At 36.8% G+C, this 23,875-nt stretch overlaps 1 protein-coding gene and 1 pseudogene across 1 annotated transcript in view; both read right to left on the bottom strand.

Moving 5' to 3' along the window:
• Positions 1-132: 132 nt before the first annotated feature.
• The window catches only part of IARS2 (isoleucyl-tRNA synthetase 2, mitochondrial), a 42,850-nt gene continuing 19,107 nt past the window's right edge, over positions 133-23,875 (bottom strand). The window contains exons 12-23 of the mRNA XM_043924073.1: positions 23,458-23,618; positions 13,341-13,443; positions 12,557-12,650; positions 10,704-10,812; positions 8,749-8,851; positions 7,732-7,857; positions 7,291-7,422; positions 6,377-6,483; positions 5,078-5,223; positions 3,738-3,928; positions 1,822-1,966; positions 133-645 (exon numbers count right to left, since the gene is read on the bottom strand). Of these exons, the coding sequence (XP_043780008.1) occupies positions 503-645; positions 1,822-1,966; positions 3,738-3,928; positions 5,078-5,223; positions 6,377-6,483; positions 7,291-7,422; positions 7,732-7,857; positions 8,749-8,851; positions 10,704-10,812; positions 12,557-12,650; positions 13,341-13,443; positions 23,458-23,618 (1,560 nt within the window). The 3' untranslated portion in view covers positions 133-502. The remainder of the gene's footprint in view (positions 646-1,821; positions 1,967-3,737; positions 3,929-5,077; positions 5,224-6,376; positions 6,484-7,290; positions 7,423-7,731; positions 7,858-8,748; positions 8,852-10,703; positions 10,813-12,556; positions 12,651-13,340; positions 13,444-23,457; positions 23,619-23,875) is intronic.
• On the bottom strand, positions 9,108-10,677 carry LOC122708001 (annotated as a pseudogene).

Below are 23,875 nucleotides of genomic sequence, written 5' to 3'. Positions count from 1 at the left end.
AAAGGTTGATGTTTGCTGTTAAGGCAGAATGAAATTACTCTTTTCATCTCAAGTGACACACTCCTGCACCGTTCCTGTTCAAAACACATTGTTTTACTTGATACTCAAAACTTTCGTACCACCACCAGTCAGTAATTTTCCAGGTGCCTTTATTTTTAGACGTTATAGAACTTAAATACTGAGTGAAGAAGATTTATAAAATATAAAACATTTTCCGCTTAGCACATTTGTAGGCAAGCATTTTCAGTGTTATGTTCTGAGTAAGTCCATTATGGATCCACCTGCATATGTATATGTTTCCATATGTATATATACACATTATTGTTTATCTAGTTACAGGAAAACACTCGTAGCTCTGACTTTGACTCTCATCCTCAACCATTTACTCTTCCACTCATTACCTAAATCCTGGATTTCTCTCCAGTACTGTAAACAATCCATCTAGACCCCTAGTCCTGTCAGGAGGCTCTTGCTCAGAAAGCTGTCGACACACACCGCAGTCCTACTTCCCTTTCACGACCTCTGCGCATCGGGGACACAGCGTGTCTGATGACTCAGCCGTGTACTTCCAACAGCGAGGGCATTTTTCCTTGGTGGTTGGCATGACAATTACTTTGTATGAAGACTCTTCACGAATATCGCCACCTGTGGAAGAAAAACATGCGAAGAGTCTTCCTGACAGGCCACTGAACTTGTGCATCTCTGTATTTCTCCAGGTGCCCCCTTTTCAGAGCTTCCTCCCTGCCTTGGGAAATACTGCTTCCCTTACATAAACAGCCAAGATGCTGGGCTCACACAATCTGATGACTGCGGGGAGAGGAGGAATCTGAGACCCTGAGAGGCTGATTTTTCCACAGGTCATGGAGTTCTGTATCCACTCAGGCAGAGCATGCCTGCTTGCTCTTCATCTGTGTCCAGTTCTGATAATTACACTGCCTCTCCTCTCCAGCTACATTCTTGATTAAGAATTGGAAAAGAGCCCAATTAGAGGGACAACGAGCAGTGCCCCCACATTAAACTTCTTGGTCTGGACAAAAGGATACAAAAATTTGTCCATAATGAATAGACCTCATACTAGGACAGTACAGAAAATAAATCATTTTCTAGTCACTGCACAGAGAATATAACATTCTGGAAAGCAGATTAATACAGAGTCTACTATATCATCTGTGCTGCCAAGCCTCAAATTTAAACTGATGGCTATAAATTAGTCTCCCACCTCTTGCTGGTGCCTAAAAGCTACTATGAAATACACAGAGAGCATCACTGTTCCTAGATACACTCATGTTATTCTGTTAACGTTACTCAGCTTTCATTTCCATCAATAAGAATGAAGTAAGTTGACAAAAATCCCCTATCAAACAAATACCTACAAAAGGTTTGCTTATAAGATAACCACTGTGGGGAATGAGTTCAATAAAACTTCCCTGACTCATTAAGAGTGGCTACAATATGTAATTTGGGGTGAGCATAATAAATTGTAGATTCAACACAAGAGAGGGATGGTAGGTTTAGGCAAAGGCCAGGACACAAAGACCAACTGAAGTAAGGCAGACTGACTTCACATTTGGTGACAATGACGTTTTCCCTCTTCTCTCCCTACCCCTGTGTTCCCAAAATCACCAGGTAGGGCACTTAGAGAGCTGGTTCAGAAACCTGGCCACTGTTTTCACTTTCTATAGAAAGATGCACCCCAAGTGTGTATCTGCCTTTAGAATCCAAGTCATCCACTGGAAAGCTGGAGGAGAACTGTAATTATCATTCGGTTGTCCACATACCATTGTTATCTGGTATTTGTTATCAGTCTCATCTCCTTCTTACCTTCTAAATTGATTAGAAATGTCCCTTTAAGCTCAGTTACATCCTCAGTTATTCCTCGTGGTTCCTGAGAAAGCAAAGTTGTCTGGGACGCCATCATTAATTCATTCAACTGAGAAGTACTGGAAGTCTCCTCCGCTTGTAGCATCTTGGGCATAAGCATTTGAAAGTTACTATCTAAATTAATTGTTACCACAAAGGTTATAAAAAGACACTGCAAGTTCTTACATTTGGTGAGGAAATATTTTGGGACCATCCCCTCCTGAGCTAATACTATTATATAAATCAAATCTTATTAGTATGAAAGCTTTTAACTAAAAACTCTTAATAGTATTGATTGAGAATACAACTCTATGCCAGGCACTTCACTTCACTAGATGCTAAATATCCACCCATTATTTGTAAATGTCACAAAACAGCAACAGCATTTTTTAACCCCCATTTTACAAATGAGGAAACAGGGAGGTTCCCAGCCAGTAAATAATGTGCTGCAATTCCAGCCCAGGTCTGTCAGCCTCAAAGCCCGCACTTCACCCCTGTATCCAGTGCTTCCTACAGAAGGAGAGGGGTTAAGATACTATCTGAACAAGGATATGCTTTTAGCGGTGTAGACCAATGCTGGCAGCCTGGATAATGCTCAGAACTCTTCTGAAGCACACTGAATTGGGATATCTGATAAGCACTTTCGTACATTTTTCATTGTAATTCTGATCTTCAAAGTAAGTGTGTGAGCTAAGTAATACAAAATCCCTTAAAGGAAAAAAAAAACCAGCTCATCAGAAAATAGGAGATTCAAAGAGATTACATTTACACCATCAGTAACTGATAGATCCAGGACTCCATCAGATAGCTAGTTAGTATAATTCCTAAGAAAAATACATTCACATTTTTTAAAATCCTGAAGTTTTTTTTTTTTCCAAGCATCAATGATCCAAGCAAGCTGTACTGTTTTCAGCTTACTACTCAGAACTAATGAAGTCAAAGGAAACATGATATGCAGTAGGAAAGCTCAGTACCAGGCTGAGTAGCCTCAGCCAAGTCACAGCTTCAACAGGCCTCAGTTTCCTGGCTCAAAAAATGGCAATCATGAGCTTCCCAACTTTTAAGTTTTAAAACATCAACATCTTATCAAACTTCTGTTAACTGAGCAACCATCTTATACCTACTAGCTATCTCAAGCCTTGAATCTTAATCAACTTAATTATATTATTAAAAATTTAGATTGAACTTCCAACCAGTCGAGATGGTAATTTTTCAGTAGACTATGATACCAGTCAAATGTCAAAACTTAAGTCACAAAACTCTTTTCTTCTCAAACATTAAAACTAAAAAAAAATCTTGAGTGAGTATGATAGGCTCTAAGTCAGTCTAGACAATCAACCTTTAAGATCTCAAAGGGATACTTTTGATGGACCTTCTGAAAAAAAAAATTGGATGAATGCTTTCAGATCACATGGTAAATTTTGGTGTGAATGAATTTTCTTCAGAACTCATGAGTAAAAGATGAAAAAAAACATTTTTGTTTTGAATCTCGTCCAGATGGATAAAATTCTCAGAAAACTAGACCCTTAACACAAAACTCCCAATTTTTGTGTATTCAGATATTACTGCCAGGTGCTGCCTGTTGTCTAACTAGCCCTTGAGGGCTCATGTTTCAAACAGAACTTCATTACACCTTCCTGTCCAAACCTGTAAAATACAAGTAGCAACAGAGTACACGTTCTATAAGAGAAGAAAAAGGAAACATGCAGAGGTTGGAAACAAAGAGTCAGTGACTAATATTAGGATTAGAAGACAGAAATCCTAGTTTATAAATTTTTTTTTTAATGTACTATTTACATCGACATCTTCTGAAACCAGATTTTACATGGAGCACTTTGATACAAACACTATTTCAAAAGGAACAAACTGCGGCTCACCTCCATGATCTCAAAAAGCAGCCCAGGCTCGATCACAATGATCACCTCATACTCGGCTGCATTTTTGCCAGGAATGCTTCCAAGAAATGAATCTCTCATTGCACACGCGCTTTCTATGGCTTCCTCCAGTCCAGGTTTCTTCCAGATAGAACTGGTTTTAATCCAGCCAGTACGAAAAACACTCCTGGGTTCTTAAAAAACAAAAGTTAAACCAATTTATATATATTTTTAAACTGTATATAAAACTCAAACCATCACACGTTTACTATCCATGGGAAATATGGATTGTTATTTGTGGTACTAATAATTAGGATGGTTGTTGTTCAGTTGCTACTCCATATCTGACTCTTTGTGACCCCATAGACTGCAGTGTGCCAGGCTTTCCTGTCCTTCCAACTCCTGAAACGCTCAAACTCATATCCATTGAGTCGGTGATGCCATCCAACCATCTCATCCTCTGTCGCCATCCTCTCCTCCTGCCCTCAATCTTTCCCAGCATCAGGGTCTTTTCTAATGAGTCTGCTCTTTGCATCAGGTGGCCAAAGTATTGGAGTTTCAGCTTCAGCATCAGTCCTTCCAATGAATAGTCAGGGCTGATTGATTGCCTTTAGGATTGACTGGTTTGATCTCCTTGCAGCCCAAGGGACTCAAGAGTCTTCTCCAACACCACAGTTCAAAAGCATCAATTCTTCAGTGCACAGCCTTCTTTTTGGTCCAGGTCTCACATCCATACATGACTACTGGAAAGACCATAGCTTTGACTATATGGACCTTTGCTGGCATCCTAAATGCTTACCAAATATTTACATCAACATTTGGAAATGTAAACAAAGGGCAAGATATACAGTAAGATCTCAAAGGATGCCTAGAAGAAACTAAAATAGAAATATCCCAATATTACAGTAGATGTCTCTGGGTTATAAATAAGGTCGTGAGCGACATCCTGACTGTAAAATTTCTAATTTTCTGTGTTTAATGTAATCAGACAGGAAAAAGATTAGAAAAATATTCACTAGCAGGCACTATACTTTCAGTAAAACCTAAAATATATTTCTGACATTTATAAAGGTGTATAAGAAAAAGTGTTTTCTCAGTATAGTCAAGCTGCTAATGTATTTCAGAAAGCATTTTAAAGTGGCTTGAAAGACATGCTGAAATTCATCCTCCTCCTCTACATACAGATGCAGAAACTACAGTTACTAAATTGAGACGCATCATGCCACAAAGCAGTCACTGTATTAACAGATGAGTATGTGCCTCTTACTTGAAGCAGGTAAAAGGAGAAGCTGCACCCTCAGCCAGGGTCTTTCTCACTCAGAGAACAAATCAATATTTCTTACCTTTAATATAAGGTATGTGCTGGAATACCTCTTCAGCCAAGTGAGGAAGAATGGGAGCAAAAGAGCGAACCATTACATCCAAAATTTCAGCTAATGCAGTCTGACAAGAGCGTCGCTTGGGATCATCTGCATTTTCACAATAAAGCCTGGACAAGAACAACTCATTGAGCGGTTGACAACATGGTGTACACAGTCACTGCCAACATAGGACCAGCCTCAGGCTGAGCTTATTCTGACGATGCCTAAGTCTATGGCTATAACCGTCTTCGAATGAAAGGATAAAATATTCCATCATACAACTCTTCTGACTACATCCCCTATTCCAGCTGACTCCTTCCAGGTGTGCACACATCCTCAAAAACTCATAGCTATGCTATGTCCAATTCTGTCTTACAGATCAATAACTAGAATCTAGACAACTTAGTGAAAGGAAAATTAGTAAGTCAGTTGAGGGTATTTAAGATTCGAGTCCCCAGTCCTACAGGCTTCCCTGGTGGCTCAGGTGGCAGAAGAACCTGCCTGCAATGCAGAAGACGCAGGTTTGATCCCTGTGTTGAGACAATCCTCTGGAGGAGGGAATGGCAACCCACTCCAGTATTGTTGCCTGGAGGGTCCCCATAAACAGAGGAACCTGGTGGGCTACAGACCAAGGGGTCACAAAGAGTAGGACAGGACTGAGCAACTTAGCAAGCATGCGGGCACCCCACCCTGATGACCCTATCAGTACGCCAAGGGAAGGACTGGGATTTGTAATCCCAATGGAAGGTCCCTGAGCTGCTGATGGGTGGGGCTGGCACTTCACAATGGCTAAGTTTCTACAGGAGCAAAACATGAAGACAGCATGCAGCCTGCCTCTCAAAGGGCATCACTGATGTTATATGATGCTATTATATTAACAATTACCTGAATATTTCTCCCCCCCGAAGGCCAGCAAACTCCTGAGAACAAGCACTGTGTTCATGACCTCACAGTCACAGCTACTACTTATTGAGAACTTGCTTTGTCAAACACAACATTCAGTATGCTACTTATATTCTATCTTTTCATTTCCACTTTCTGAAATAGGTATTATGTTACCATTTCATGAGTAAAGAAACTGAGATAATATGATAAGTTGCCTCAGCTCATCAAACTAGCAAGTAGCAGGATGAAACTGCCCAATCAGACTTGACTCAAGAATCCAACTTCTTAGTAATGGCCCAGGCCCCCCACTGCTGGCCTCTGCTTTCCAACATTTGCCAAGCAGAGTAGATAGTCAAGTGCTGTTTGTTAAGCATTTCAATGTTCAGTCATACATACCTATCTTTGATTACGCTGAAATAAAAGTTGGAGAGTTCTCTGGTATAAAATGCTTGTAACAGCCGAACAACCTTTCCAAAGTCATACTGCTTATATGAATCATTAATCTAGGGAACAAAACCAAAATAAATTTGGAAGCTGGGATAAGCAAATAAAAAGGCAAGTCATCATGAGCAGAATATGTTCCTTTTCAAAATACGTTTCAAAGACAGACAAACACAAAACAGGAAAAATGTGAGAGCATTTAAGGATCTTCAAAACGTCATTTCTGGATATGAAAGGCTACTATCCTCAGAAAAAACAGAATAATTTTCCCTGGACTCTACAAAAGAACAGGCATCAAATGAAAAGGTCAAGTTTTAAGTGATGAAATGGCACTATTCTAAAACAGCAAAACTTAAAAGTTACCAATGTTCCCTCATTTATGCCAGAAAAGTAAAACTGGGCAAAATATGTACGACTCTGACTTAAGTAGAAGCAATTCCAATGTTTTTGAGAAAATACAAATTATTTGTGTTTATATATGAGAGAGTATTTTACAAGATACATAAGAATTGTCATTTCAGTTACTGCTATACTTCTGAGATGCGTATTTCTATACATCTGCAGACAAATAAAAGTACATCTCAACTTTATTCCTTCTTATACATGGAGCTGATTTTCAGAAGAAAACGAGGCCTGAGGAGAAGCCTGGCCTACTTTTGCCACTAGGCACTACTCTCATCTCTTTTGAGAAACCAGAAGGATTCTAAGACTTCACACCTAGTCAACCTAGGAACATGTGGAATTGATCAAGTATAACTTTCCTCAGTGCTTTAGTTACTGCTTCTAACAAAGTCGGTTCCACTCAATATGCAACCCAGATTTCAACACACAACTGTGCTACCTCCAAAAGCGTATTAATGCTCACTCACCTTGTTTGCCAAATCCTGCAGTAAGTGTAGCATGTACTGGTCTATGACATACATGCTGTTGACAGGGATGGAATCTGTTTCTGGGTTGAAACCAGCCACATTTCCCAAAAGAAAGCGGAGTGTATTCCTGAGCTATAAGCATTGAAAAAAAAAGAAATATACAGTCAAGAAATATGAGTCCTTCAATTACTACTGAAGTTGTTTTATCATATCACAGTAAAATATAAAATATAAAGAAGATAGTATATAAAAATTTTAACATGACTACTTATATTTCTAAACAAATTAACATATGATATTTTTTAAAGCTCACAACATGTGGAGAACTCATTTTCATTCAGTTGTGCAAGTGCCAACAAAACGGGCCTCATTATTTTAACAAGGACTCAGTAAACTTTTCATTCAGGAATAGTAAGGAACAGAAAGAGGAGTGATCCTGACCTTGCTAATGTCATCTCTGGCAGCATTCAGCAGAGATGGACTAATTGTGACTTCAGTGAAGACGTTGGACTCGGCAACCCACCAGCGAAGCACGTCAGCACCATAGGGGGGCTCTTTGCTGTGATCCTTTTCATTGAGGGGAAAAAAAAAAATACCAATAAATAAATAGCTTTCGATGACAATTTGGTGAACAGATGTTTTAGGTAAGACTCCTATTCTGAAATGCTTGAATACGACATGAGCATAAAATGTACCTGTACTGTAATGAAATAAGCTAACAATTTCAGAGATCAGGCTGCATCTAAAAAAACAACGAAACTGGAAAAAGGGGGAGTATGGCCTGCAGCCTGGTTCAATGTCTTCCCTAAGCTATCTGTGAAGAGCTACCACGGCAGGTGGGCAGTCAGAGTGCTGCCCTGGATGCCCCTGTCATGGGGGAGTGAACGGGGGTGGAGGGGGTGCTTTCCCTCTCAAATGCCCAAGCTACTCTGACCAAGAGACGTGACTACTGGACTCTAAGAGGGCAGTTAAAAGCCAAAAGGGTTAAAGAACAGATAAGCAGTATCTTTTCTGAAAGCAACTCCAAAATAAACCAAATTACCAGCAGCCCCAGATTTGATATTCTTTAATGACTTGCTTTAAAGTGTATAATTTCCAAGAAAGAAAGTAGCTGTCTCATTTTTTTTTCTTACACTGTTTCTAGTTAACTGTAAAACCATACTTTATAAAGTTTTAAAGTTCAGACAATTTAAAAAGGGACAGCATGAACCTAACTGGAGATTCAGACCTGAAATAAGTCAAAAAAGCCACAACAATCCCAATCCTTCACATTTTCAAAAAAGTCACAAAATTTAAGAGTCTGGATTTAAAATATGGCAAGGCATTTGCTACTAGTATAAAAATCAGTTTTGTGAGGTGTTTTTTTTTCTTTACATTGAAGTAACTATATTAAGGGTCTTGCTGCCAAATTAAGAGCCTTAAAACAAAAATAAAATGAGTTTTTAGGGAACCACTTACTTGTCCTCCATTGATGACAACATCAGGATCAATGACATTCCCAAGAGACTTGGACATCTTTTCTCCCTTTTCTCCAAGGGTAAATCCATGAACAACCACTGTTCTAAGAAGACAAATAACTACTATAATAATATACACAATTATATACAATATAATAATAAACACAATTATGATGGACATTTTGAAGATGACTTACAGCTTAAAAAGAGTATCCTAGTTTGATACAAAAATTAAAAATTTTTCCTGACAGATTATGCATGAAAATTTTTCTTCAAAGTCTAATTCTAAGCTGCTTATTCATCCTGATTATTATTATTTTTTTATGTCTGATCTTATTTACTTGTTACTCTTAGAACGTCTCATTTTTGACTGGACTCAGAAGTAGAAGCTCTCAGAGAGCTTCTGAGCTAAAAGTAACAGCCTCTGTCTCTTGGCAATCTGTTCCTGCCGTTTTTCTTTGGCCTCCTTCATTCTCTTGGCCAAAAGTTTAGCATATTCTGCAGCCTCTTCTTTGTTTTTCTTAGAACGCTGTTTTCTCAGAGCATTATGCCGGCATTTGTGTTGCAGAACTCGTGGAGTCACGAGACGCTGAATCTTGGGTGCTTTAGTCCTAGGTTCCTTACCATCCTTGTTTAGGGGCTTTCGCACAACATACTGGTGGACATCATCTCCTTTAGAGAGACTGAAAAGTTTGCGGATTCTGCTAGCTCTTTCGGGACCCAGGCGACGAGGCACTGTAGTATCAGTGAGTCCAGGAATAGCCTTCTCCCCTTTTTTCACGATGACCAAGTTGAGAACACTCAGATTGGCATCCGCAGTGCAACCCCGGACAGATTTGCGCTTTCCCTCTCCAGTCCCCCTTGGTCTGTAACAGGAATGCCCCTTACTCAGTACCAGGCGAACTTGGCCATGGGTCAAGCACCCTGCTTCACGGGGAAACCCTGCTTATCGTTCCCGCCACTGATTCGGACCACATAACCCTTCCATTCTTCACCCAGAGTGTCAGCAGCAACTTCTGTGGCCATATGCTTCTCGTAGAAGGTACGAAGTTTTCGTTCATCGTCCACTTCAATGAGCTTCTGGCAGCCAGTGGCCGGAAAAGAGATGTTCAGCTTCATTCTGAAGCGGCCGACAGCCTCCCTTATCCTGATTATTAAACACTAAGCTCTCTATACACAGAAAAAATTTTTATGCTTATATTCACTACACAGTTGATTCCTGATCATCTATAATGTACTGATTTTGATCATTAAAACTAACCAAGAAAAAGTATGTCTTAAAAAAAATTATCACCACAAAATTATCTTTGTTCAAAAAGGCAATCTGAAAGAAATATATCTACTGTTCCATCGACTTTTAAAAGCATGTTATACTAGAAACATAAACATGCCAGTTACTCTAAGAAGAGTTTTCATTGTCAGCAAAAATTTTAAGCCATTTAAGAATCCTTCTGGATAGAACCTTTATCCACATATTTGAATAAGGAAAAGCTATTATCTGTAACTAAATAAGAACCCCGTAATTTAACAAAATTCACTGAAGAAATGTTTCAGTTCATTAGCCACTTGCAGAAATCACAAACATTAAGGGTATCTAATCAAGACTGTCCTTAATCAAACTAGAATATCCTCTCTACATCCAGCTGTGTCGAGTCTACCATATTTAAAGGTCAAGCTCTTCATGGGTTTCTCTACTACTCCAGTCAATGCCAGTTTTACTTCTCCTGGGAGTTATGATCTGCATCAGAGTGAAAGGACTTTTCTGTATTACTGTCTCCTTTGTGTTTTTTTTTTTACTTCAAATTTATTTCTCTCATGAGACTGAAGACTGTAAGCTAATTAAGGGCAATGTTTTATCATATACATATTACTCAGCACATATTATTTCACACTGGCAAGTACTCAGCAGAAATACTCAAGGTGTGCTCACTTGTTTAGCTCAGGTGTAATACTTACTTAAAAGGTGACTTATTCCTTGCTGCCACACTTGTTAATAAAGAAGACTGAAACCAGCCCCCAAGCTGGTCCTTTCCTTCCAAGTACAAATCTGCTCTTTGGTCAGTACCTCAAATATAAACATGAAAAACAAAACAAACAAACAAACAAAAAAACAGAAATTTAAGTCAATTAAAGTTATAAAGTGGAAATGAATACTTATCAAAATATTGAAAGTAATCATGTTACCTATTTCTTGTGTCATGCTACACCCAATGGCCACACTACATTCATGTCAGCTGTTACCTTCACTGTCAATTTATTAATCAAGATAAAATAAACTTGGCAGTGTGATCTTCCAAACAACAGACAGCTAAAATATTATCTAAATTAGGGACTAATTCATAATAACTCTCAATGATCAGTATTTCCAGTTAAATCTTTTATGAAAATGAACTACTATTTTTATTAATTCAACAGTTATTTGCTGAGTATCTAATAACTTTATTGTTGTCATTTAATTCTCAGAGTAACTCTAGAAGGGAGTTTTTATAATCAGTATTATCCCACCAAGGCTGAGCAGCTGATGAACTTTGAAAAACACTTCAAAAGCACTATTTCACATATGACACATGCTATTTTGAAATGCAGAATGTTACCCCAAACACAGTAGGAACACTACTTAACCTACCTACCAACATTACGGAGTGTTATCTGCTTAACATTTTCAATATAACTTAGGAAAACCAAGTGCCTAAACTGGCAATATTTTCTCTTGAGTATGACATGAGAAACATATGAAATAGTAACTGAACATTACTACGTAGAAATCATATTATACATTAACTTATATTTGATCATTATGAATTTTTATGTACATTTTAGCTGTAAAACAGAGTGAACATGAATTTATGCATATTTCACTTCTCAAATTTCCTAGGCGGAAAGAAAGGCCCAAACGATGGAACACATTTACCTGCTAGAATCACACTAATGTCCTCTCAATAATGAGGCCTACTACCAGAAGGAGAGCCCAAGTAAAACCCGACCACGACCCCGCTCAATCCCTTCAATAATGGTCAGCGGAGCACGCAAGCCCTTTTCCCACACTCCTTTGCTCCAGAAAGGAAACCACCTCATCCCTGTAACCTCCCGGTTACCTGTCTGTAACCTCTCAGTGAGGACAAGCTTTATTTCATTTTACCTCTCACCTTTCACTTAGTATCCCTGAAGGCATCTTCTCACATCTAAACACACCCTTCATGTGCCTGATACTACTCCCTTCTAATTCCTGCCCAACCTCTGCTTCCTCTTTATCCATGGAGCCAAAAGCTTACCCTAACCATGAGCAAGTAGAAATCAGTTGTCTGTGGAGAGAGGGGAGAACGTTGTGAGAAGGTAACGGAGAATTAAAGAATGAGAACGGAAAAGCAGGGTGCCCGAGTTCTAGTCTGACACTAAGCGGTGTGACCACCATCTAATTTGACTCTAATTCAATCTCATGTCCTCTTCTGAAAAATGAGGGGGTCAGGCTCTTTCAGTGATTTCCACACTTGGTTCTACAGAACTCAGTATCTTGGGGTTGCCAAGGAGGTCAAGGAGAATGAGCTGACTGGGAGGAAGAAAAAAATCCCCACCTTTATTTATCTTATGTATCATGGTTCTACATAAAATTTCATTTCAGAAAAAAGTTTAGAACACACTGGATTAAATGATTTTCAGCAGCTCTTTCAGGTTTAAAATTATATTATAGGAGGAGATATACTTTCAAATAAAGCAAAAAAAAAAAAGTTCTTAATTATAGATTTCTTCTGATAGCATTTATTTATTCTCAAAACTGCCTGACAGGCAATAGACCTCTTGTTTTAGATTACCTGGAAGAACATTAGACCATGAAGTTCCACTATCAAACCAGATGTCCAAAATATCCTGACCTGGCACGTACTCCAAAGCATCGGGACCACCAACCTAATAAGATAACGTAAAAACATTTTAATTACACAAAGATCATGATACAATTAATATCCAAAAAAAAGTCTTAAGAAAATGAAATACAACCATTAAATTCACATTTTACATTGACATTTATTCTGCTAAGTATTTTGCCATTAGGGACAACTACTTCACTACTTCATCTACATGTACAAGTGCTTGTGGCCACTTATACATGTATTAATGTAAATGTAAATTGTGTTCATTTTCTTTTTTTTTTGTAACAGTTGCTTTTATTTTTTTTATTTTTATTTTTTTTAATTATTATTTTTTTTTGCAATTATCTTCCAGTTTGGATTTCTTGGTGTGCGATGCCATCAGGTAACTTGAACTCAAGTCCTATGAAGTCCCTGATGCTCCAGTGTTAGGCACTGTTCTTCCACAGTTACATGTGTCTCTACTCAGCCAACAGAGCGGTTACAATCAATCCTGGACCTCAGGGAGACAGCAAGTCCCCCTCAGCCTCTACTGCTCCACTGAACACCCAGCTTCTCTCGTGAAATCAAAATGTCTACTCTCAAACTGCTCTGGCTCCTGGTTTATGGTGACTAAACTCATGAACTTGACGTGATAATATCACTACTTTTTAACTCCCAAGAACCTCTCGTGTTGTCATTAAATCATGCAATACACACAAAGGCTGTTTAAGTACAAATGGAAATGTACCTGAGACAAGACTTCTTTTGGAAGAAGTTGCTCCAGGGGAAGAGTCCACCAGATATCACTGCCATGTTCTTCCACTAGTTTAATAATATGCTCGATGGTTTGGCTATTTTCAGGGGGACAAAGCAAAACTATTCAATTAATTACTGTGGTTAATATGGAACATTTAAAAAATTAAAAAGCAGTGATATTTTTTTTCCTATCTGCATGGTATTTTTCCCAATATGCAGGACATTTTTTCCTATCTTTCCTCCAAACTTGAGTGGTATTATCTTCAATTATTTGATTACTCAGTTCCTACTGTCATCTTAAATTCAATATAAATGAAATCACATTGATCATAAGTAGCCCTTAAAAGAAAAAGGAAAAAAATGTTTTTTTAAATAGGGATATCTCCTGATACCTTTTTGGTTACTAACTGCTCTGCTTCTATTTTCTATCCAAGTACCTATATTCAAAACCTCCTAATTATCTACCTCCTCCAGTTTCTGCTCAAATTAAGCCAACACATTCTGTCAGCTCCACCTTGAAATGGTACTATCTGTTCTTTGTTCAGACACTATACCAGTCCACCCTCTCTGCCTGCTCCCAGACTGGTGCAGTGGTCCTACTTTTCCCCTACTCTCATTCCTTTACCTGACACATGTAATTTAATTTACAGGATACATCTCTGCATCCCTAAAACTGCTTTTATCACACCAACCCTGTCTCAGAAACCTCCAGTGTCCCCTCACTGCTTACAGGACTGAATCCAAACTCTGCATAAGAGGCCATGCTGTACCAGAGCATGGGTTTTGGTAACAGGTATCCAGGCTTATCTCCCAACTGCTCCTTTTTATATACATGACACACACAAGTACCTCTCTAAGTTTTGACTGTCCCTTCTGTTAAGACGAATAGTACAATTTTTATTCAAAAACATTTACTGAGTACTCGAACATCTTGGTCACTGTTTGAGGCACTAGAGTTACAGCAGTTAACAAGGCGGATAAGATTCCCACCATCGTGGAACCCGCATTTTAGTGATCCTGGCTACTTTTGTCAGGATGACTGCAAACTAAATGAGATGATCCAGTAAAACTTAGTGCATGCCTAACACACAAAAGAAAGCCAATAAATGCCTATCAAATGAGTACTGAAACTGATTATATCTTTCAGAAGATAAAGATACACAGTTATAAATCATTTGAAAATTAAACACAGGGAAAATTTTACACTAAATTTTCTCACAGGAAAAATATACTTTTAATTTATTATCACATGTTTTATGGACATTACAACTTCCCCTAGCTGCTTTCCACCAAGTCACAGAATATAATGGTCAAGAAAACGGAGCATGTGTGGAGAAAATGGAACCCACCTACACTGTTGGTAGGAATGTAAACTGGTGAAGCCACTATGGAAACAGTGTGAAGAGTCCTCAAAAAACTAAAAATAGAGCTGCCATATAATCCTACAATCCCACTCCTGGGTATATATCCAGAGAAAACTACAATTTGAAAAGATACACGTATCCTTATGTTCATAGAGCAATATTTACAGAAGCCAAGACATGAAAGCAACCTAAATATCCATCAATAGATGAATACATAGAGAAAATGTGGTACACATATACACACACACGCACAATATTACTCAGCCATAAAAAAGAACAAAATAATGCCGTTTTGCTTCAACATGGATGAACCTAGGCGTTATCATACTAAGTGAAGTAAGTCAGACAAAGACAATACTATATGATGCTACTAATACATGGAATCTAAAATATGACACAAATGAAGTTATCCATGAAACAGAAAGAGGCTCACAGACACAGAGAATAGACCTGTGGTTGCCAAAGAGGGGAGTGTGGATAGATGTTTGGGATTAGTAAGATGTAAACTATTATAGATAGAAAGGGTAAACAACAAGGTCCTACTGTATAGCACAGGAAACCAGATTCAATGTCCTGTGAAAAACTATAATGGAAAAGAATATGAAAAAGAATGTGTGTGTGTATACATATACACACACAACTGAATCACTTTGGTATATAGTAGAAATTAACACAACATTGTAAATCAACTATACTTCAATAAAATAAATTTGAAGAAAAGAACATGGACCCCAGAGCCAGAGAACTTTCATTTAATTCCTGACCCTATCACTTACTAGCTATGTGACCCTGGGCAAAGCACTCAATATTCTGTACCTTAGTATGCAAATAATAACAGTACCATTAAGACAGCTATTATAGATATTAACTGAGCTTATATGTAAAATGCCTACAACAGTGTCTGGCACATATTAATGGGCATTATGTAAGCCCATTATCTATTATTTAAACTGATTCTTTGAAGTCAGGAAAGCTTAGACAGTTAATTTTGTTAACCAACTACGAAAACACGTATGACACGTATCTGTATTAATATTTAAAGATTAAAGTACATACACTAAAGCCAACTTTTGAATTATCCTCCTTTCTACCACACTCCACTAACACAAGTAACTAAGAATGCAGGTCCACAAGAGTTGGTAGAAATGGAAGGAGGAGTGGATAGAAAAAACTTCTATGTTCTTGACCTGGATCTACTTGTTACTAATCATGACCACATGCTATGAGTCACTAAATCTCTCTAGGTCTGTTAATTCAGATAAAATGAAATGTTTATGAAAAATTGCTGTGGGAGGCAAAAACCAAATGGGTGTTATAAATTAAACATGCTCTACAAATTGAAAACCAAAATACTTAAGTCGGTTATACTTCAAAGAAGAGACTGAAAAAGTATGATGCTACCACATTTATTTTGAAGAAATTATAAATCATAAGAATGTGTAAGTGGGCACAAGTCCATATTTCTAATATAGTCACACATTTCATATGGACTTTTAACAGTAAAGATAAACTTTTTGTGACATGAAGCCATAAAAACTTTGTGCAATAACTACCTAGTTATATGACAATATTTAGTTACATATTACTATTTTATATAGTTTGCACAGAACACTGTATCAGTTAAGAAAATTGAATATACTATAATAGAAAATCTGAATAAACCTAATGCTATTACTCTTAGAACAAAAAAGAGATACTGTCAAAGGATTCTCCAGGCAAGAATACTGGAGTGGGTTGCCATGATGTTAGGATTTTATTACTCAAAATAGTTTTTGTGTGTATACAACAAGTTTTATATACAAATATATACACTTCTGTGTATACCTTTATTAACAAAAGGACTTTATAAGGCCTCTCTAACTGGATTCATTAAAAAATGGCTAAAGTGACCGATAAACTGTTCTGTGCCTTGGGGTTCCTTAAATCCTGGGCCTAATAAGGAAGTAACACAATTAAAAGCCAGGCCTTGAAACTGTCTCCCAGATCACGGCTCAATTCTGCTTTACTTCTCCTTTCAGCCTTTCTGAGCTTCCCTAGTGGCTCAAAGGGTAAGGAATCTGCCTGCAATGAGGGAAACCTGGGTTCGATCCCTGGGTTGAAAAGATCCCCTAGAGAAGGGAACGGCTTACCCACTCCCGTATTCTGGCCTGGAGAATTCCATGGATAGAGGAGCCTGGTGGGCTGCAGTCCATGGGGTCTCAGAGAGTCGGACATGACTGAATGACTTTCACTTTCAGCCTTTCTAACTCTTTTATGAAGACAAACATTGTATCTGTGAACTCATACTCCCCTTCTCCCAGGTTTGCTGAGCAAAGGCAAAAAGACCCTCACTACCCATGCGGGATGAAGGTGTGAACCAGAGACAAATCAGGGCAGCAGGAAGCCTCCAGAGAAAAGTGCGCTGACAGCAAGCACCAAGTCCAAAGACCAGAGTCTACCTGCCACTTACTAGATACTGATAGGAACACATCATGTTACTCTTCTGAGCTTCAGCTTCTATGAGTATTGGGAAACGCTGGGAGAAAGAACACTATCTGAACATTTTTATTTTTATGTTTTCTTTTGAACTTTTTATTTTGTACTGGGGTGCAGCCCATTAACAATGCTGTGATAGTTTCAGGTGAACAGTGAAGGGACTCAGCCACATACACACGTGTATCCACTCTCCCCCACACTTCCCTCCCAGCCCGGCTGCCACATCACCTCGCGCAGAGTCCCACGTGCTGCACGGCAGGCCCACGACGGCTGCCCGTCTTAAATGCAGCAGGGTGTACACGGCCATCTCAAACTCCAGGACGACCCCTCCCGCTGGCAACCGTAAGCTCAGCTTCTGTGGGTCTGCTTCTGTTCTGTAAGTTCATCTGTATCATTCCTTTTCAGTTTCCACATATAAGGGATGCCATGTGATATCTCTCCTTCTCGTCTGACTGACTTCACTCAGTATGATAATTTCTAGGTCCATCCATGTTGTTATAAATGGCACTGTTTCATTCTTCCTAATGGCTGATTAATATTCCACTCTCTATATATGCCACATCTTCTTTATCCATTCCTCTAGCAATGGACACAGGTTACTTCCACATCTTGGCTAGAAAATTTTTATTCTTAAAGCAGAAAAAAGTCCTAATATTTTAGTCTCCTTACAACTGTAGATGATATTTACATATCCATTTCAGAATGCCTAATCCAACTATAATGAAATTACTTTTTATATTGCTAAATCACAGATAAATTCAATGAAGTTTCAGAATTATATTTTAATTATTACTTAACTATATTCAAGTATCTTAGAGAGTCTGTAACAAAAAATACACAACAGCAAAGAAAGATTTCAATTTTGCAACTGACATGTTATTAAGGTAATTATTATTATAGAATCCCATCAAGTTTAGTCAACCACTTCTAGCCTAACTAAAGTTGAAGTTTTAATTGCTACATTTTCTTATAAAGATATAGGTAGTTCACTTACATATGCAAAATAATGGTCCAATATAAGAAGTTTAGTATTGTATTATGTAAACCTTATTTGCAAATATACTTTTTAACTCATAAAAGTCCATTCCAGTGACAAGGAAAGTTTTGTTTTTCTTTTAGTTTACCTAATAATACTTACTAAAAACGACGTAACCACACAATGTTATCTACACCAATGAAAATAATCCTGTAGTAGCTTTAAAAAATCTAATTTCAAAAAGGCTGTCATAAATAAAATACATACTACTAAGAAAATGACTATTCTGTGTTCTTCCCAACATATGCAGATGAACAAAAAAAATTTTTTTTCCAGTGTATTGAAAACAAATACAAAGCATTTTAAAGAGGGGAGAGAAGCTCTGCCATATTAATAGACCAAGTCTTACTAATATTTAGAGCAAGACTTGCTTCCTTCCTTTTTATCATGAAATATAAAAATATGATGTACTAAATGTACCTTAACAGGCATTTTCTTCTGCAACTTAGCTCTATTTTGAGATCTTAGAAAACTATATTACATATGTTTTTAAGGGAAAATAAAGACAACTCTGAATTAGAGTATATAAACTGAACAAAATTTATAACAAATGACAAAGTAGATTTCAAAGATTAAAAAACATTCTCATAATCCAAACAAATCAAAATTTAAGTGCATGGAATTGGTATAACAAAGTGAGAACTTTCTCCTGACCTATATACTCTGGTGGTCTGAATGTCCCAAAAAAGTTGTGGCAGTTTTAAAAATAAAATTTGCAATAAAAATAAACAAGCACATACAACCTTCACACTTGAGATGACTACAGTGGATTGCAAAATAAAGATAAATTTAATATTCAAACAAAATCTGAAAAGACAATTTGGGTGAGAAATACAAGTAAATGCTGTTTAAGTGCTCAGAAAGTGCTCCTTACAGCACTGTAACAAAAACAGAAACAGCCAAAGGCTGGGATGGGCTACATTTATTCGATTTTCATACAGAAGGAGTCAGGCAACCATTAAGAGCTAAGCTACTTAGGGTGCTTAGATTAAAGTCTGTGACAGATGATTCTCATTTTTAACTCCCCCTGCTGATAAGCTCAGATTTTAGTAATTATTTAGCGGCTCCCTAAGGAATGTAAGGAAGATAAAATTCTAATTTCAAAACTGAAATTAAATGAGGATAATTTCATGAGGAATTTGGGATAGCTCTACAAAGATGAGAATATGATGTTCTAGACTTTTTTTCCTGTAGCTATTTTATTACATTAAACAATCCATCAAAACCGTTAAAAAAAAAAGAGCTAATAAGCTACCATTTTTAATGACTACCTATTAATTTTTAATGGCTACACATTAATTCTTCCAAAATTGACTTTACTTCTTCTTTTTCATGTTTCTTCATAAACAATTGTATTAGACATCCCTACATTTATCTATCTATCTATCTATATACAAGAGATGTTAGTCCTTTTGCTTCCTTAGGATAAATACTTAGAAGTGTAACTTTTTATTACAAAATTGAGATTGTGCTTTAAAGTTTCAAAACAGTTTCTAGTGATATTAGATATTCTTCTGAAAAACAGAACATAAGAAGTAGTCAAAATTTGTCTTTTGAAATATAAGAAATCCCCCCTTTGTTAATAAAATGCTATACTTAACACAAACACACAGTTAACTTATAACCCAAAGATCAGTATAAATTACTGTTAATAAAAGTGGGTGAAACCACTTATCACTACATAATCTCTATGCTTCCATCTTAATGCTGCTCTTCATAAAGCAATAAGTCCATCATAAAACTTTGTACTTTACGCAATGGCCTTATCTAAATACACATATTATGTGTCCTTCCTGGGTTTAAATCTGTGAAAATGAACTAGGCAGAACCAGCCCCTGTAACATCAACCAATCATTCTGAACTTCGATATCAACTGGGCTGAAGTTTATTTAGCGTGTTACTAGAAATCAAACAGCACTAAGATTACAAGGTAATGAAGAAACTGTTGCTGTCATTTCAGTTCCCTGCATTTTGTCTTTATAAAAGCAAAAATGCTAAGGACTATAATAATTTTTTCTTCTGGAAGTCACAGGAATTAAGAATGAGGTAAGAGGCTAAATGTTTCATATTTATTTACTACATTTAATTCCAGAAATTTGGGGTGGTGTCTGTTTTTAATTTAATCCTATATTTTGAAGCTGACAGAAAACAATTTTGGAGAAATTTTTATTTGATGAATACTATCAAACTTTTTCACAAATAAGTCATTACTATTAACATGAGCAAAAACTTGAGGTAGCTAAATCTAACACTCAAATTTGAAATTCCTTGCATGTTTCTAATGAAATTTCTCATAATTTCTGTAAATCAGGGGTTAAGTTTCCTAAATGCATGTTTAACTATTGCATTAACACTTAAATGTTCTAAAATGAAAGGAAATTTAATAACTTCTTTTCCTTCCTAGTTTCTATATTTTATCTTTATTATGCTAAGAGTAATTGTCTTTACTAATTAGTAATAGATTTCCACCTAAATTATAAAGATGTTATATCACAGATTAAGATAAATGATCAATGATACTAAAGTCAAAAGTGGAATTATTTCTTGAGAAAATACAAATATGAATATAAAGTACAAATGAGAACATTAATTCAAAATAAAAATTAAACATCAAAGTTTCATATCAGTCTCTCAACTTCTGTAGAAAAGAATAAATCAAGATTTTCTTCTGTGAAACTACCTAAGAGATAATTTATACTTTCATCCTGCAAAGCGGAGGGAACCTTCTGATGACCTTAATGGCGTCATTGATTGTAACAGCAACTCCATGTGGACTGTGCATCAATTTCCAGTGGAGATGCTGTTACTTTTGATGGCTGCCAACTCACTGCAATGTAGAGGCATATTCAAGGAAGACCAAAAAATCATGGTCACCTGATTCTCACTTCATTCATGAAAAAAACACAGACATCCTTTCATGCAGTCTTTAAAAATTGACAAATAATTAAGAATTAACATCCATTAAAAAAAAATCAACTGTTACGTCACTTAAAGGACCAAAAATGGAAGAGGATTAGAGTTATTATTCAGAAATGGTGTACAGGAAAATGACCTATGAATTGACAGACAGTGTGACTGTCTGTCTGTCATTTCTGTAGGCCAATGTTCTGTACATCTCTGCAACTCCAAAATCAGAAATCAAGTATACCACACGAGCAACACAAAGGTCAATGCAGAGAAAAGAATCTGTTACTCACCATGTAAACATACTGACTGTAAATAAAACACAAATTATTCCTAAAGAAAATCTGCCTGTTTTTTCTGACAAAGCTCACATTTATTTCACCTACGTCATTGACCAATTGACCTATGTACCACTGTATTGTAGTGATTAAATGGTCAAATAAACCAGCTTGCTCTACTTACTAATATGTACAATTGGTACACTTCAATCACTTCAAGGAAACTCCCTAAAAATCTTGCTCTCTAAATGCAGAAAAGAATGAGGAACACTCACAGTGTTTTTATAAACATTTCCTTAAAGGAAAACTCTCTGGTAAAGAATTTAAGCAATACTTGTGTAAATTTATCTCAACGTTAATTCTCAGTAGGGGAAATAAGATACTAGTTTTTATGTGATCAAGTTGTAAATTTTAAAAATATAAGCAACAATATTTAGGTCAAAGAGTCTTAACTCCAAATTGTAATAATATTGCAATAACCTTACAATCACTTCCTGATCTCTAACTTCTAGCTTCTTTTCCTAAAATATACTCTTAGTCCTCACTCCTACTTAAAAGTTTAAACTCCTTAGCCTGGTATTCAAGACTCACTTCAATTTGCCCCAGTCAAGCTTTCTTAGGTGTTTATCTTTCTGTTCCCCTCACACACACCCTGCACCCCCATTACGGTTCCTACACATGCTGTGTTTTCGCCACTCTGGGTCCTCAGCTTCTAATACCACTACTTGCAAAGTACTTTCCCCCATTTCCTGCCCAATTCTCAAGGCCTTTCTCAAATGCCATATCCTCTAAGAAGGAAGCAAACAAACTATTTTGGGTTCAAAGCAAATCCTTTAGTTCTCTCTGATCCATGTTGCCAGAAGGTGTCAGATTATCCATGAAGTAGTGATACAAGAATATTTCAAAGTGAAAAGGAACCTTCACACCAAGGATACTCAGAACTACCTGATATGCAGCTAAAGGTAATTTAAAACAAAACACTGGGATCAACAATTAAAAAAAAAAACTAAAATACATATATTCATAAAAATACCATGCATAGAGTACTAATAATGTAGACAATGAAAAGCACAACCGTTTTACAAAAATGATGTTGAAGCCCAAGGCAGGGCACATCCCCCCTCTGTCATCTCCTGAATTCTCCATTACTTGCTGCCTCCATGCCCTCAAAATCTTCACTGGATCCTCAACTGATGAAATATGAAAATACTTCCCAAAATGTAGTCAAACTCTTTGTTCATATTACAGAATAACTTAGTAAAAAAAATTTGAAACAAAATTACTTCCAAAAAAATGAAAATTCAGGATATATTCCCAAAAGAAATGATTAATATTCCCCTTTCCACATCTCTTAATAACAGTAACAATCCTGAAAGCTACCCTAATTTACCATAAGATAAACTAGCTAGATTATTACCACAATAAGAGCAGGGACCATGTCAGTCTTGTTTATTGCCTCAAAAAAGGGTCTAGTGTATGACTAGCAAAAAAAAAAAAACACTTCTTTTTATCGTACAAGCTCTTTGACTCTGAATTGTTTACTAGGTTCATGTATTACCTTTCCAAATTAAAAAAAAAATTAAGCAAAAAAAGAAGAAATAACTTTTTTTTTTTACAGTTTCTTAAATTTTAAATTATCTATACAATTACCTAACACCACTTCTGAGAGTGAAAGTAGACTCAGTGAAAGACTGACACTGATTCCTACATCAAAATCACACACTGGGTCACTCAATCTGCTCACTGTGGGTTCCTGACACCTTACTCCAACACAGTGTTAGGCACATAGTCAGGAATAATGAATTCTCAAAGGAAAAAAGTCAATGCCTTTACTTCTGAGTATCAATACTGAAAATAATCCAGTATTTGTTAAAACTTCACCCATCTGAAAGGATCTTTTTGGAATTTGTATTTTACTCCCCCAAAAAAGATAGTCATTTTAGACTATTTTATCTAACATATATCAAGAGTTTTCCATAGTCCACTATTTTCTGATTTTTGAAGAAAATACGACTCACTTTAAAATGCTGAAAAATTTTGAAAGAGTTCTACCTGTTGATCAAGACTTCATCTTTTGTCTTATGATGAAACACAGGAATTGGAACACCCCAAGCTCTTTGCCTTGATATGCACCAGTATGGCCGCCTATCCATCATTTCAACCATGGCATTCAATGCTGATCCAGGAATAAATTTCACTTTTTTCAACAATTCCTGCAATTGATTCACAAATCAAGTTCAGTGAGAGAAAGCAGAACAAATGTTCTAGAACTCCCATTCTTTATCCTGATACAGTTCCTTATTTTGGAATTTTAAAGGCATTTACATGCCCACTCTCCCTGCCAAACAGAAACTAATCTAAAAAAACCATAGATTTCAGAGCAAACAAGGAGATATTAAAACAGGGCCACAAAGGATCTAATAAATAACATCTAGAGCAGATTTCACCTTTGAAGGAAGTGACAAGCGAT

Source organism: Cervus elaphus, chromosome 14 (assembly GCF_910594005.1).
Source record: "Cervus elaphus chromosome 14, mCerEla1.1, whole genome shotgun sequence".
Lineage (NCBI taxonomy): Eukaryota > Metazoa > Chordata > Mammalia > Artiodactyla > Cervidae > Cervus > Cervus elaphus.
Note: the sequence above shows the minus strand (reverse complement) of the source record. Positions and strands in the feature narration are given on the sequence as shown.